Source organism: Mobula hypostoma, chromosome 1, assembly GCF_963921235.1.
Source record: "Mobula hypostoma chromosome 1, sMobHyp1.1, whole genome shotgun sequence".
Taxonomy (NCBI): Eukaryota; Metazoa; Chordata; class Chondrichthyes; order Myliobatiformes; family Myliobatidae; genus Mobula; species Mobula hypostoma.
The window spans coordinates 32,694,956-32,709,263 of record NC_086097.1 but is presented as its reverse complement, the minus strand read 5'-3'; the positions used below and the strand labels follow the sequence as shown (position 1 = coordinate 32,709,263).

Genomic DNA, 14,308 nt, shown 5'->3' with positions numbered 1-14,308 from the left:
CACATTGGAGGACGGTGTTTAGTGGTGTGCCTCAGGGATCTGTACTGGGCCCAATGTTGTTTGTCATATATATTAATGATCTGGATGATGGGGTGGTAAATTGGATTAGTAAGTATGCAGATGATACTAAGATAGGTGGAGTTGTGGATAATAAAGTAGGTTTTCAAAGCTTGCAGAGAGATTTATGCCAGTTAGAAGAGTGGGCTGAAAGATGGCAGATGGAGTTTAATGCTGATAAATCTGAGGTGCTACATTTTGGTAGGACTAATCAAAATAGGACATACATGGTAAATGGTAGGACATTGAAGAATGCGTAGAACAGAGTGACCTAGGAATAATGGTGCATAGTTCCCTGAAGGTGGAATCTCATGTGAATAGGTTGTTGAAGAAAGCTTTTGGTATGCTGGCCTTTATAAATCAGAGCATTGAGTATAGGAGTTGATATGTAATGTTGAAATTGTACAAGGCATTGGTGAGGCCAAATTTGGAGTATTGTGTACAGTTCTGGTCACCGAATTATAGGAAAGATGTCAATAAAATTGAGAGAGTACAGAGGAGATTTACTAAAATGTTGCCTGGGTTCCAGCACCTAAGTTACAGAGAAAGGTTGAACAAGTTAGGTCTTTATTCTTTGGAGCGTAGAAGGTTGACGGGGGACTTGATAGAGGTATTTAAAATTATGAGGGGGATAGACAGAGTTGATGTGGATAGGATTTTTCCATTGAGAGTGGGGGGGGGATTCAAACAAGAGGACATGAGTTGAGAGTTAAAGGGCAAAAGTTTAGGGGTAACATGAGGGGGAACTACTTTACTCAGAGAGTGGTAGCTGTGTGGAATGAGCTTCCAGCAGAAGTGGTTGAGGCAGGTTCGATGTTGTCATTTAAAGTTAAATTGGATAGATATATGGACAGGAAAGGAATGGAAGGTTATGGGCTGAGTGCAGGTCAGTGGGACTAGGTGAGAGTAAGAGTTCGGCACGGACTAGAAGGGCTGAGATGGCCTGTTTCCGTGCTGTAATTGTTATATGGTTATATAATGAAGTCCTAACAGAGCCTTACCCTATATTCAGGTCCTTTTCACAGCAATCCTTGTAAACTTTCATGTAGTTCTTCAATCTTATTGATATCTTTCCTATAGGTATAGTAGGTGACCAGACCTGCACACAATACTCCAAATTAGCCCTCACCAATGCCTTGTACAACTTCAACATAACATCCCAATTCCTGTACAGAATCCTGATTAAGAGTCTTGCTCCAAAATATCCACTTTAATTCCTTTCTTTTCAAAGAATGCTGCTTGACCTGCTAAGTTGCTCTAGCATTGTGTGTGTGTGTGTGTTATCTTGTATTAAGACCATAAGATATAGGAGCAGAATTAGGCCATCTGGCCCATGGAGTCTTCTCCACCATTTCATCATTGCTGATCCAATTTACCAATTTACCTCTCAGACCCAATCTCCTGCCTTCTTTGCCATGTCCCTTCATGCCCTGACCAATCAAGAATCTATAAACCTCTGCCTTAAATATACATAAAAATGCCTGTTGCAAAGAATTCCACCAAATCACCACTCTCTGGCCAAAGAAATCCCTCTTCACCTCCATTCTAAAAGGACACCCCTCTCTTTTGAGGCTGTGTCTAAGCAAATCTTTTTGTGGTTCTGCTGCCCCAGGGTGCAATGAGGTGGACGATGTTGCCTTCCTGCTGTGATGGAAGCAAAAATAATTACTTTAAATTCCCTCTGGAGTGAAACCAGTCAGGGCTAACACCTCTTGATCAAGCTTGTGACATTGGCTTCAGAGTGCATATCTTTGGGCAGGAGATGGCTTCACTGTGCCTATCCAGAAATTTAAAATCTTTCATCACTAAAATGTAAAGTATAGCTGAAAACTGGATATTTTTCATGAAGCTGTATTTTTGTACCTAAAAGTCTTGGCAAAGAAATGAGTGTTAATCTAATTGTAAACATGAGATGCTGCAGATTCTGGAAATCCAAAGCGCAGACACAAAGTGCTGGAGGAACTCAGGAGGTCAGGCAGCACCTATAGAAAGGAATAAACAGTCGCTATTTCAAGCCAAAACCCTTCATCAGGACAGGCAGAAGCCAGACTAAGAAGATGGGGGGAGGGGAAAGAGTACAAGTAGGCAGGTAATAGGGGAGACCAGGTGAGGGGGAAGTTGGGTGGGTAGGAGAAGTAAGATGCTGGGTGGGTAAGGTGCAAGAGATAAAGGAACTGAAGAACACGAATTCGATAAGGGTGCAGAGTAGACCATGGGAGAAAAGGAAGGAATAAGGTAACCAGAGGAAGTTGCTGGGCAAGTATGGAGAAGAGAATGAGTGAGAGGGGAACTAGAATGGTGAATGGATAAATGGGGAGGGGGGAGAAATTATCAGAAATTATAGAAATCAGTGTTTATGCCATCAGGTTGGAGGCTACCCAGATGGAATATGGGGTATTGCTTCTCCAACTTGAGTGTGGCAGTATAAGAGGCCATGGACCAACATGTCAGAATGGAAATAAAATTGCAACGAATGGCCATCAGTAAATTGTTTCTTTTGCGGTGGACTGAACAAAGGTGCTCATCAAAACGGTCCCCTAATCTATAGTGGATCTCACTGATGTAAAGGAGGCCACCCTAAGAGCACTGGATACTGTAAATGTCTGCATCAAACTTTCAGCTGAAGTGTTGCCTCACCTGGAAGGACTATTTGGGTTCCTGAATGAATTGTAATTGTGTCATATTGGTGGTGACATTAGTGAAGAAAGGGGTAGCAGATTGAGCTTGACTTTGCTCATCCCAATGGAGATGTTATGATAAATGTTGTAACTCTATCTTTATTAACGGTCACTCATTACCCACTTCACTTCTCAACTAGTGCTCCATTTGTGGTTGGGACAGTGCGTGGATTGCCTTTACTTGCTGACTATATTGGGTAGCTTCCAAGCTGCCCTTTGGTTAGAGAGGAAATCCTTTAGTTAGGAATCCTTAATCTTCTGAAGCTAACATAAAATATTCCTTTTTTGTTGTTCAGTTCTAAGAAGAGTCAAGCTTACATTTCTAGAGAGCGTTCTCAGGATTGAGCATGTTCCAGAGAATTCGAAAACTGGGGTCGCACTGGAGATTCATATCCAGAGGTAAATCATGTGGCTTCTTTCTCCCACCACCCCTGCCCCTGCAAATACCCCGCCCACTTCTTTTTGTCTGTAACACTTTTGGCTGTTAGCGACTGAGGTTTCCAGCAGTTATCGCTTGTCACCAGTATGTCCCAGACTTTTCTCATTGGTTTACAGGGCACTGCATTTGGTAGATCAGAGCCCAGATCTCTAATTTAAAACAACAGCTAACAGATTTACCTGGTTCCTCATTTGCAGTGTGAATACCACAAATCAGGAGGTATGCCAACACCTGTCTTAGGACAGATGGACTGGAGAGACATAATTATAACAAGATGGGTTAGAAAGACCAATATTTGCTGCTTCTCTACTTTTCAAATCACTTTATGTTTGTAGATAAAAGCTATCTCTTCATACCAGTGTAATTTCTCAGTGCCACTGTCCTTACAGAATCGAATATTGTGATGAGTCTGCCGCTGAGTGTCCAGACATCAGCATTCATCATCCCACAGCTTTTGCCCACAAGAACTTGCAGCTAAGTGGGATCTCGTTATTCTGGTTTGAGTTCTCTGAAAGTGCAAAAACTTCACCTAGGATTTCTCCGATGCAGGTGAGAACCTTATGGGATGATTTTCAAAGTGGCACATGGATGACAGTAACTCAGATTCAGTCAGTACCTTACTGTAGAAATGTAGTAGACTACATTGACCTCACCTCTTTAAACAGTCATGCACAGGAATTCTCCATTAAGGGAATCCACCCTAACTTGCCAGTAATGTGTATCCCAGATTGGCCTCTACAGCCACCTGAGGACCCACCAATAGACAACCCTTTTGGAGAACATCATACTCTATTCGAGTAATCGCACTACTGCTACTATTAGACTACACTTTATAAAAGTGTTATAGAACAACCCAGCTAAAGAAAATATTTAAAGAAAGACGACAGTGCAGCGGTTAGCAGTGTAACAGTGCCCTTGACCTGGGTTCAGTTCCTACCATTGTCTGTAAGGAGTTTGTACATTCTTCCCATGATCATGTGGGTTTCCTCTGGGTGCTCCGGTTTCCATCCAAATTCCAAAGGTATGCAGGTCAGTAGGTTAATTGTTCACATGCGTCTAATTGAGGGGCACGGGCTCATAGGGCCAGAAAGGCCTGTTATTACCTTACTGTATTTCTAAAAATAAATTTGAGATGAGCAGTTTGGTTAAAGATAGGAGGAATTCCAGACTTCAGCTCTAGGGAACTGACTGATTGTGTCTGTATTTCTTGGAGTTTGCTTTTTTGATTCTTTCTTCAGCTCACTGTTATCGCCTGCATATGGAATCCTTCTCAATTTCCACATAAACTTGCTCCCTCACCTAAAATACAGCCCCTTTATCAAACATTTTTTAATCACTGTTTCAATTACTTCCATTGTTTCTGACTGCATTTCTTTGAAGCACTGTGTAGCTCTTTGACTTTATGTTAATAGAACTTTTGAAATACAGTATTTCAGCACTGCCATCTCGCAGGCACAGTGTCTCAGTGCTTAAGCCCTTTTATTATAAGAGCATGATAGTTATTTTTGTTAAGTGTTCCTTGTTATTGGATTTTTGATTTGGACAATATCTGCACTGCTGCGAAGTGCCAATTCCGGACCAAACTGAATCACTGAAGGATGCTCAACAACTGTGGCATTTACCTCATACTAAGTGAAACAAAGTGAAGTGGGCAACAACAAGGCTTCACTCCCAGATGAGCTCAATGCCTTCTGTGCTCGCTTTGACCATCAAAATGTGGAGGAGCCTTCACAAACTCCAACAGCCCCGATGGCCCCAGAGACTGAAGTCACAGAGTCAATGTGAAAACATCCTCCAGGAGGGTGAACCCATGGAAAACATTTGGCACAAATGGGTACCTGGCTAAGTACTAAAGACTTAGTACTTGCCTTTGACAAGGTGCCACACATGAGGCTACCTAACAAGATAAGAGCCCATGGAATTACGGGAAAGTTACATACGTGGATAGGGCGTTGGCTGATTGGTGGGAAACAAAGAGTGGGAATAAAGGGATCCTGTTCTGGTTGGCTGCTGGTTACCAGTGGTGTTCCACAGGGGTCCATGTTGGGGCCACTTCTTTTTACATTGTACATCAACGATTTGGATTATGGAATAGATGGCTTTGTGGCTAAGTTTGCTGATGATACGAAGATGGGTGGAGGGGTCAGTAGTGCTGAGGAAACAGAGAGTCTGCAGAGAGACTTGGATAGATTGGAAGAATGGGCAGAGAAGTGGCAAATGAAGTACAATGTTGGAAAGTGTATGGTTATGCACTTTGGCAGAAGAAATAAACGGGCAGACTATTATTTAAATGGGGAGAGAATTCAAAGTTCTGAGATGCAGCAGGACTTGGGAGTCCTCGTGCAGGATACCCTTAAGGTTAACCTCCAGGTTAACCATATGAGGAACGTTTGTCCACTCTTGGACTGTATTCCTTGGAGTTTAGAAGAATGAGGGGGGACCTCATAGAAACATTTCAAATGTTGAAAGGCATGGACAGAGTGGATGTGGCAAAGTTGTTTCCCATGATGGGGGAGTCTAGTACAAGAGGGCAGGACCTAAGGATTGAAGGGCGCCCATTCAGAACAGAGATGTGAAGAATTTTTTTTAGCCAGAGGGTGGGGAATCTATGGAATTTGTTACCATGGGCGGCAGTGGAGGCCAAGTCATTGGGTGTACCTAAGGCAGAGATTGATAGGTATCTGAGTAGCCAGGGCATCAAAGGTTATGGTGAGAAGGCAGAGGAGTGGGACTAAATGGGAGAATGGATCAGCTCATGATAAAGTGGCGGAGCAGACTCGATGGGCCGAACGGCTGACTTCTGCTCCTTTGTCTTATGGTCTTATGGTAAAAACCTGTGCTGATCTACTGGCTGAAGTGTTCACCAATATCTTTAACCTCTCACTTGGGCAGACTGAGGTACCCACCTGCTTCAAGCAGGTTTCAATTACACTGGTATTTAAGAAGAACATGGTATCCTGCCTCAATGTCTATCATTCAGTAACACTTGCATCCACTGTAGTGAAGTGCTTTGAGAGGTTGGTGATGAAACATACCAACTCCTGCCTAAGAAGTGACTTGGATCTGCTCCAATTTGCTGACTGTCAGAACAGGTCCGCAGCAGATGCTATTTCATTGGCTCTTCACTCAACTCTGGAACATCTGGACAGCAATGATGCATGCATCAGGATGCTCTTTATTGACTATAGTTCACCATTCACTCAAAACCAATCAATAACATGTGAGACCTTGGTCTGATTATTCCTTGTGCAATTGGATCCTCGGTTTCCTCGTTTGCAGAACCCAGTCAGTTCGGATTGGCAGCACGATGATCTCTACAATTTCCCATCAGCACAGGTACACCACAAGGCTGTGTGCTTGGCTTCCAACTCAGCTTTACCCACTTTATACTTGTGACTGTGAAGCTAAGTACAGCTCCAGTGCCATGTTTAAGTTTGCTGAGGACACCACTGCCATTAGCTGAGTGAAAGGTGATAAAAATTAGCATCTAGGAGGGAGATTGAAAATCTGGCTGAGTGGTGCCACAACAACAACCTCTCACTCGATGTCAGCAAGAGCAAGAAGCTGATTATTGACTTCAGGAGGAGGAAACCAGACGTCCATGAGCCAGTCCTCATTGAAGGATAAGAGGTGGAGAGATTCCTTAAATTCCTTGGTATTATCATTTCAGAAGATCTGCCCTGGGCCCAGCACGTTAGAGCCATTACAAAGAAAGCAGACAGTGCCTCTACTTCCTTAGAATTTTGCAAAGATTCTGCATGACATCTAAAATTTTAAAACTTCTATAGATGTGTACTTACTAGTTGGGCCTTTGGCTCCTAAGTGAAGCATAGGTCATTGCTTCTCCATTGTCCTCAGAAGTCATTGGTGTGGTTGGAGTTCATCAGTGCTTCTGCAATCCATTACCTCCACTGTACAGGGGATTGGCCTATACAGCTTCACCATAGCCCTGTTGACCAGCCTGGCCCATTTCCACCTCTCATGATGAGGACGTCGGGTTGGACTTTGAGAGGCCTATTAATGTGTGGTAGAGAGTATATTGACTGGTTGTATTACGGCCTGTTATGGAATCACCAATGCCCTTGAACAGAAAATCCTACAAAAAGTAGTGGTCATGGCCCAGCCCTCCCCACCATTGAGCATATCTACGTCTGTACATGGAGCACTGTCCAGAAAGGCAGCATCCATTATCAAGGACCCCCACCACCCAAGCCATACGCTCTTCTTGCTTCTGCCATCAGGAAGAAGGTACAGGAGCCTCGGCCCACATCAGGTTCTGGAGCAGTTATTACCCTCAACCATCAGGCTCTTGAGCCAGAGGGATAACTTCATTTGCCCCATCAGTGAGCTTCCACCACATGCTGATCCCACTACAAACAATGGACTGGCTATCAAGAACTCTTCTTTTCATGTTTTCTATATTGCTAATGTATTATTGTTATTTTCCCTTGTATTTGCACAGTCTGTTGTCTTTTGTACATTAACAATTTGTTCATCCTGTTTGGTGTGGTCTTTCATTGATTCTATTGTGTTTCTTGGAGTTACTGAGTATGCCCATAAGAAAACTAATCTCACGGTTGTGCACAGTGACATGAATGTAATTTTATAATAAATTTACTTTGAACTTTAGTCTTTACTGATTCATCCTTCCTTGATAGCTGTTTCCTTAGTTATCCTGCTTGCATTATATGTGGGTGCTGAAAACCCCTACTGTATAGAGGAAAAGATAATGATCAGCTTTATTTGTCACGAGTACATCAGAACATACAGTGAAATGCATCATTTGTATCAATGACTAACATAGTCTGAGGATGTGCTGGGAGCAGTTCTGGAGTGTTGCCAACATAGCATGCCCACAACTTACTAACTTGAGTGCGTATGCCTTTTAGGAATGTGGGAGGATACCAGAGCACCCGGAGGAATCCCACACAATCAGGGGGAGATTGTACAAGCTCCTTACAGACAACAACATAAATTGAACCCCGATCAATTCAACTGACGCTGTAAAGCATTACACAAAATGTTGTGCTACTGCGTTGAACTCTAGGAAATCCAAGTAAACGCTATAAGCAATCCATTGTTGGTTGCAGAGCTCTGAATGATTGATTGCTTTCTTCCCACTGTTCAGTTTTATTCCTGGTTGAAGATACACTGAAAGTCCAGCTCAGTTGCTTCTGACTGCAGGGCGGCCACAGTGGCATAACGGTTAGTGTAACTTGTTGCAGCGCCAGTGATCAGTGATTTTCCCACTGCTGTCTGTAAGGAGATTGTATGTTCTCCCAGTGACTGCATGGGTTTCCTCCAGGTGCTCCTGTTTCCTCCCACATTTCAAAAATGTACAAGTTCGGGTTAGTAAACTGTGGGCATGCTACATCAGTACCGGAAACCTGGCGACACTTGTGGGCTGCCCCTAGCACATCCTTGGACTGTGTAGTCGTTGATGCAAACAACACGTTTTACTGTATTGATGATTCAATGTACATGTGAGAAATAAAGCGAGTTTAATCTAATCTTAATCTGATCTACTTTCAATATTAGCAATTAATCTGTAGACTCTGTGTTGGTGGTCTGTATTCACAGAGATAGTAACAATATGAGCAACAGTCTGATAACATGTATCCTAACTACACAGAGAATTTATAAATGCAAACAAGAGGAATTCTGCAGATGCTGGAAATTCAAGCAACACAGATTAAAGTTGCTGGTGAACACAGCAGGCCAGGCAGCATCTCTAGGAAGAGGTACAGTCGACGTTTCAGGCCGAGACCCTTCATCAGGACTAACTGAAGGAAGACATAGACATGTCAGAATGGGAATGGAATGTGGAATTAAAATGTGTGGCCACTGAGAGATCCTGCTTTCTCTGGCGGACAGAGTGTAGGTGTTCAGAAAATGGTCTCCCAGTCTGTGTCGCGTCTCGCCAATATATAGAAGGCCACATCGGGAGCACTGGACGCAGTATATCACCCCAGCCGACTCACAGGTGAAGTCAGTTAGTCCTGACGAAGGGTCTCGGCCTGAAACGTCGACTGTACCTCTTCCTAGAGATGCTGCCTGGCCTACTACGTTCACCAGCAACTTTGATGTGTGTTACAGAGAATTTATGTTGCCTTTTTGCTATATTACTGATGGGAGGCCAGTGGATTCAGATGATTTACCAGAATAGGTGGTCAGTGGTTCTGTGATAATGGTCCACATGCCTTGCATTCAAATGGTGAGGACAAAGCCCACAGTAGCTGCTGAATTGTCATTGTGGCAGCGCAGCAATGGCAGGAATTGCTGGAACAATTTGGAAGGCACAGGATATGTACATCCCAAAGAGGAAAAAGTATTCTAAATGAAAGATGATGCAACTTAGGCTATCAAGAGAAGTCAAAGCCAACATAAAAGCCAAAGAGAGGGCATATAATAGAGTAAAAATTAATGGGAAGCTGGAGGATTTGGAAGCTTTTGAATACCAACAGAAGGCCACTAAAAAGTCATTAAGAAAAAGTCATTAAGGGCCTGACGGAATATTCCCCAGGCTGCTCCACGAGGCAAGGGAAGAGATTGCTGAGCCCCTGGCTAGGATCTTTATGTCCTCGTTGTCCACGGGAATGGTACCGGAGGATTGGAGGGAGGCGAATGTTGTCCCCTTGTTCAAAAAAGGTAGTAGGGACAGTCCAGGTAATTATAGACCAGTGAGCCTTACGTCTGTGGTGGGAAAGCTGTTGGAAAAGATTCTTAGAGATAGGATCGCTGGGCATTTAGAGAATCATGGTCTGATCAGAGACAGTCAGCATGGCTTTGTGAAGGGCAGATCGTGTCTAACAAGCCTGATAGAGTTCTTTGAGGAGGTGACCAGGCATATAGATGAGGGTAGTGCAGTGGATGTGATCTATATGGATTTTAGTAAGGCACTTCACAAGGTTCCACATGGTAGGCTTATTCAGAAAGTCAGAAGGCATGGGACCCAGGGAAGTTTGGCCAGGTGGATTCAGAATTGGCTTGCCTGCAGAAGGCAGAGGGTGGTGGTGGAGGGAGTACATTCAGATTGGAGGATTGTGACTAGTGGTGTCCCACAAGGAACTGTTCTGGGACCTCTACTTTTCGTGATATTTATTAACGACCTGGATGTGGGGGTAGAAGGTTGGGTTGGCAAGTTTGCAGACGACACAGAGGTTGGTGGTGTTGTAGATAGTGTAGAGGATTGTCAAAGATTGCAGAGAGACATTGATAGGATGCAGAAGTGGGCTGAGAAGTGGCAGATGGAGTTCAACCCGGAGAAGTGTGAGGTGGTACACTTTGGAAGGACAAACTCCAAGGCAGAGTACAAAGTAAATGGCAGGATACTTGGTAGTGTGGAGGAGCAGAGGGATCAGGGGGTACATGTCCACAGATCCCTGAAAGTTGCCTCACAGGTGGATAGGGTAGTTAAGAAAGCTTATGGGGTGTTAGCTTTTCATAAGTCGTGGGATAGAGTTTAAGAATCGCGATGTAATGATGCAGCTCTATATAACTCTGGTTAGGCCACACTTGGAGTATTGTGTCCAGTTCTGGTCGCCTCACTGTAGGAAGGATGTGGAAGCATTGGAAAGGGTACAGAGGAGATTTACCAGGATGCTGCCTGGTTTAGAGAATATGCATTATGATCAGAGATTAAGGGAGCTAGGACTTTACTCTTTGGAGAGAAGGAGGATGAGAGGAGACATGATAGAGGTGTACAAGATAATAAGAGGAATAGATAGAGTGGATAGCCAGCGCCTCTTCCCTAGGGCACCACTGCTCAATACAAGAAGACATGGCTTTAAGGTAAGGGGTGGGAAGTTCAAGGGGGATATTAGAGGAAGGTTTTTTACTCAGAGAGTGGTTGGTGCGTGGAATGCACTGCCTGAGTCAGTGGTGGAGGCAGATACACTAGTGAAGTTTAAGAGACTACTAGACAGGTATCTGGAGGAATTCAAGGTGGGGGCTTATATGGGAGGCAGGGTTTGAGGGTTGGCACAACACTGTGGGCCAAAGGAGCTGTACTGTGTTGTACTATGTTCTATGTAAAGATGGAATATGAAAGTAAGCTAGCCAATAATATTAAAGAAGATACCAGAAGTTTCTTCAAATATATAAAGTGCAAAAAAGAGGCAAGAGTGGTTGTTGGACCACTGGAAAATGATGCTGGAGAAGTCGTACTGGGGGACAATGAAATAGTGAACAGACTGAATAAGTAGTTGCATCAGTCTTCACTGTGGAAGACTAGCAATTTGGTGGAAGTTTGAGGTGTTAGGAGTCATGAAGTGTGTGAAGACAGACACTGGACATTTCATAAGGCAAGTCTGAAAGATTACCATGATCTTAGAAGGGTCACAGAAACTGGCCTTCTGGCTCACTATGTCCATGCTGACTGTCAAGGGTAGAAAGTACTTATCTTCCCCAGGCTAGAAATGTCAAATACTTTAGGACTTAGATTTATGGTGAGAGGGTACAAGTTCAGAGATGATTTGCATGGCAAAGAGAGTGGTGGTTGCCTGATAAAGTCGTGGAAGCAGATACAATAGCAACATTTAGGGAAATTTTGACACACATGAAAGTTAAAGTCAAAGTGAATTTATTATCAAAGTATGTATATGTCACCATATATGAGATTCATTTTCTTGAAAGCCCTTACAGGAAAAAATACAATAGAATTTATGGAAAATTATGCATAAATAAAGATTGACAAACAACCAGTGTGCAAAAGCATGGAATTTGTTAGAATTGGCATTGTGGTCTGTGAGGGTCTATTTCTTTGCTGTACAGTTTTAAGTAGCTACTGTATCTACATCCATCCCATTAACAGCACTTGATTTCTGGTCTTTCAACTGTTAGCAATTCAAGTGCTCAAAATGCCTTTGATCTGAGATGTTACCTCTTCTTCTGATTCTACAGATGTTGTCTAATATCCCGAATATTTTACAGCACTCCCTGCTTTTATTTCTGAATTCCACCAACTGCAGTTCTTGTTTTGGGTTTCATTAGCCAATACTCAGTGGTTAAGGAAAATGAGAGGTGATTACATTGAAGCATGTAGATAGATACAGTGGCATGCAAAAGTTTGGGTACCCCTGGTTAAAATTTCTGTTACTGTGAATAGTTAAGTGAGTAGAAGATGAACTGATCTCCAAAAGTCATAAAGTTAGAGATGAAACATTCTCTTCAACATTTTAAGTAAGATCAGTGTATTATTTTCATTTTGTACAATTTTAGAGTGAAAAAAAGGAAAGGAGCACCATGGAAAAGTTTGGGCACCCCAAGAGATTTGAGCTCTCAGATAACTTTTACCAAGGTCTCAGACCTTAGTTAGCTTGTTAGGGCTATGGCTTGTTCACAGTCATCGTTAGGAAAGGCCAAGTGATGCAAATTTCAAAGCTTTATAAATACCCAGACTCCTCAAACCTTGTCCCAACAATCAGCAGCCATGGGCTCCACTAAGCAGCTGTCTAGCACTCTGAAAATTAAAATAAGTGATGCCCACAAAGCAGGAGAAGGCTATAAGAAGATAGCAAAGCATTTTCAGGTAGCCATTTCCTCAGTTCGTAATGTAATTAAGAAATGGCAGTTAGCAGGAACGGTGGAGGTCAAGTTGAGGTCTGGAAGACCAAGAAAACTTTCCAAGAGAACTGCTCGTAGGATTGCTAGAAAGGCAAATCAAAACCCCTGTTTGACTGCAAAAGACCTTCAGGAAGATTTAGCAGACTCTGGAGTGGTGCTGCATTGTTCTACTGTGCAGCGACACCTGCACAAATATGACCTTCATGGAAGAGTCATCGGAAGAAAACCTTTCTTGCATCCTCACCACAAAATTCAGCGTCAGAAGTTTGCAAAGGAACATCTAAACAAGCCTGATGCATTTTGGAAACAAGTCCTGTGGACTGATGAAGTTAAAGTAGAACTTTTTGGCCACAATGAGCAAAGGTATGTTTGGAGAAAAAAGGGTGCAGAATTTCATGAAAAGAACACCTCTCCAACTGTTAAGCATGAGGGTGGATTGATCATGCTTTGGGCTTGTGTTGCAGCCAGTGGCATGGGGAACATTTCACTGGTAGAGGGAAGAATGAATTCAATTAAACACCAGCAAATTCTGGAAGCAAACATCACCCCGTCTGTAAAAAAGCTGAAGGTGAAAAGAGAATGGCTTCTACAACAGGATAATGATCCTAAGCACACCTCAAAATCCACAATGGACTACCTCAAGAGGCGCAAGCTGAAGGTTTTCCCATGGCCCTCACAGTCCCCTGACCTAAACATCATCGAGAATCTGTGGATAGACCTCAAAAGAGCAGTGCATGCAAGACGGCCCAAGAATCTGACAGAACTAGAAGCTTTTTGCAAGGAAGAATGGGCGAAAATCCCCCAAGCAAGAATTGAAAGACTCTTAGCTGGCTACAGAAAGCGTTTACAAGCTGTGATACTTGCCAAAGGGGGTGTTACTAAGTACTGACCATGTAGGGTGTCCAAACTTTTGCTTCGGGCCCTTTTCCTTTTTTGTTATTTTGAAACTGTAAAAGATGGAAATAAAAAAAGTAATCTTAAAATATTAAAGAAATGTGTCATCTTTAACTTTGTGTTTTTGGAAATCAGGTCATCTTTTACTCGCTTAGCTATTCACAGTAACAGAAATTTTGACTGGGGTGCCCAAACTTTTGCATGCCACTGTAGGTACTTTATTGATCCCAAAGGAAATTACAGTGCAACAGTCACATTACAAGTGCACAGATATACAAATATTAGAAGAGTAGAAAGAATAAAAAATAAGTTACTGCAAACAATCTAACAGGAAGGAGTTGTCACTTCCCCAGCTGTAGGTTGACTCATTATAGAACCTAATGGCGGAGAGTAAGAATGTCCTCATATAGCGCTCTTTGGAGCAGCGCAGTTGTCTTAGTCTATTACTAAAAGCACTACTGTTCAGCCAAGGTGGCATGCAGAGGGTGAGAAACGTTGTCCAGATTTGCCAAGATTTTCCGTAGGGTCCTTTATTCTACCACAGCCTACAATGTGTCCAGTTTGATTACTATAACAGACAACCTTTCTACTCAATTTATTGAACCTGTTGGCATCACCCTTGTTGATGCTATTGTCCCAACACACCACCACATAGAAGGTTGTACTGGCGACTAAA

The 14,308-nt window shown here is 42.9% G+C and overlaps 1 protein-coding gene across 5 annotated transcripts in view; it reads left to right on the top strand.

Moving 5' to 3' along the window:
- Positions 1-14,308, top strand: part of LOC134345344 (autophagy-related protein 2 homolog B-like) — a 179,606-nt gene that overhangs the window by 20,807 nt on the left and 144,491 nt on the right. For all 5 annotated transcript variants that reach the window (XM_063045873.1, XM_063045890.1, XM_063045882.1 and 2 more), the window contains exons 4-5: positions 3,032-3,134; positions 3,564-3,723. In XM_063045873.1, the coding sequence (XP_062901943.1) occupies positions 3,032-3,134; positions 3,564-3,723 (263 nt within the window). The remainder of the gene's footprint in view (positions 1-3,031; positions 3,135-3,563; positions 3,724-14,308) is intronic.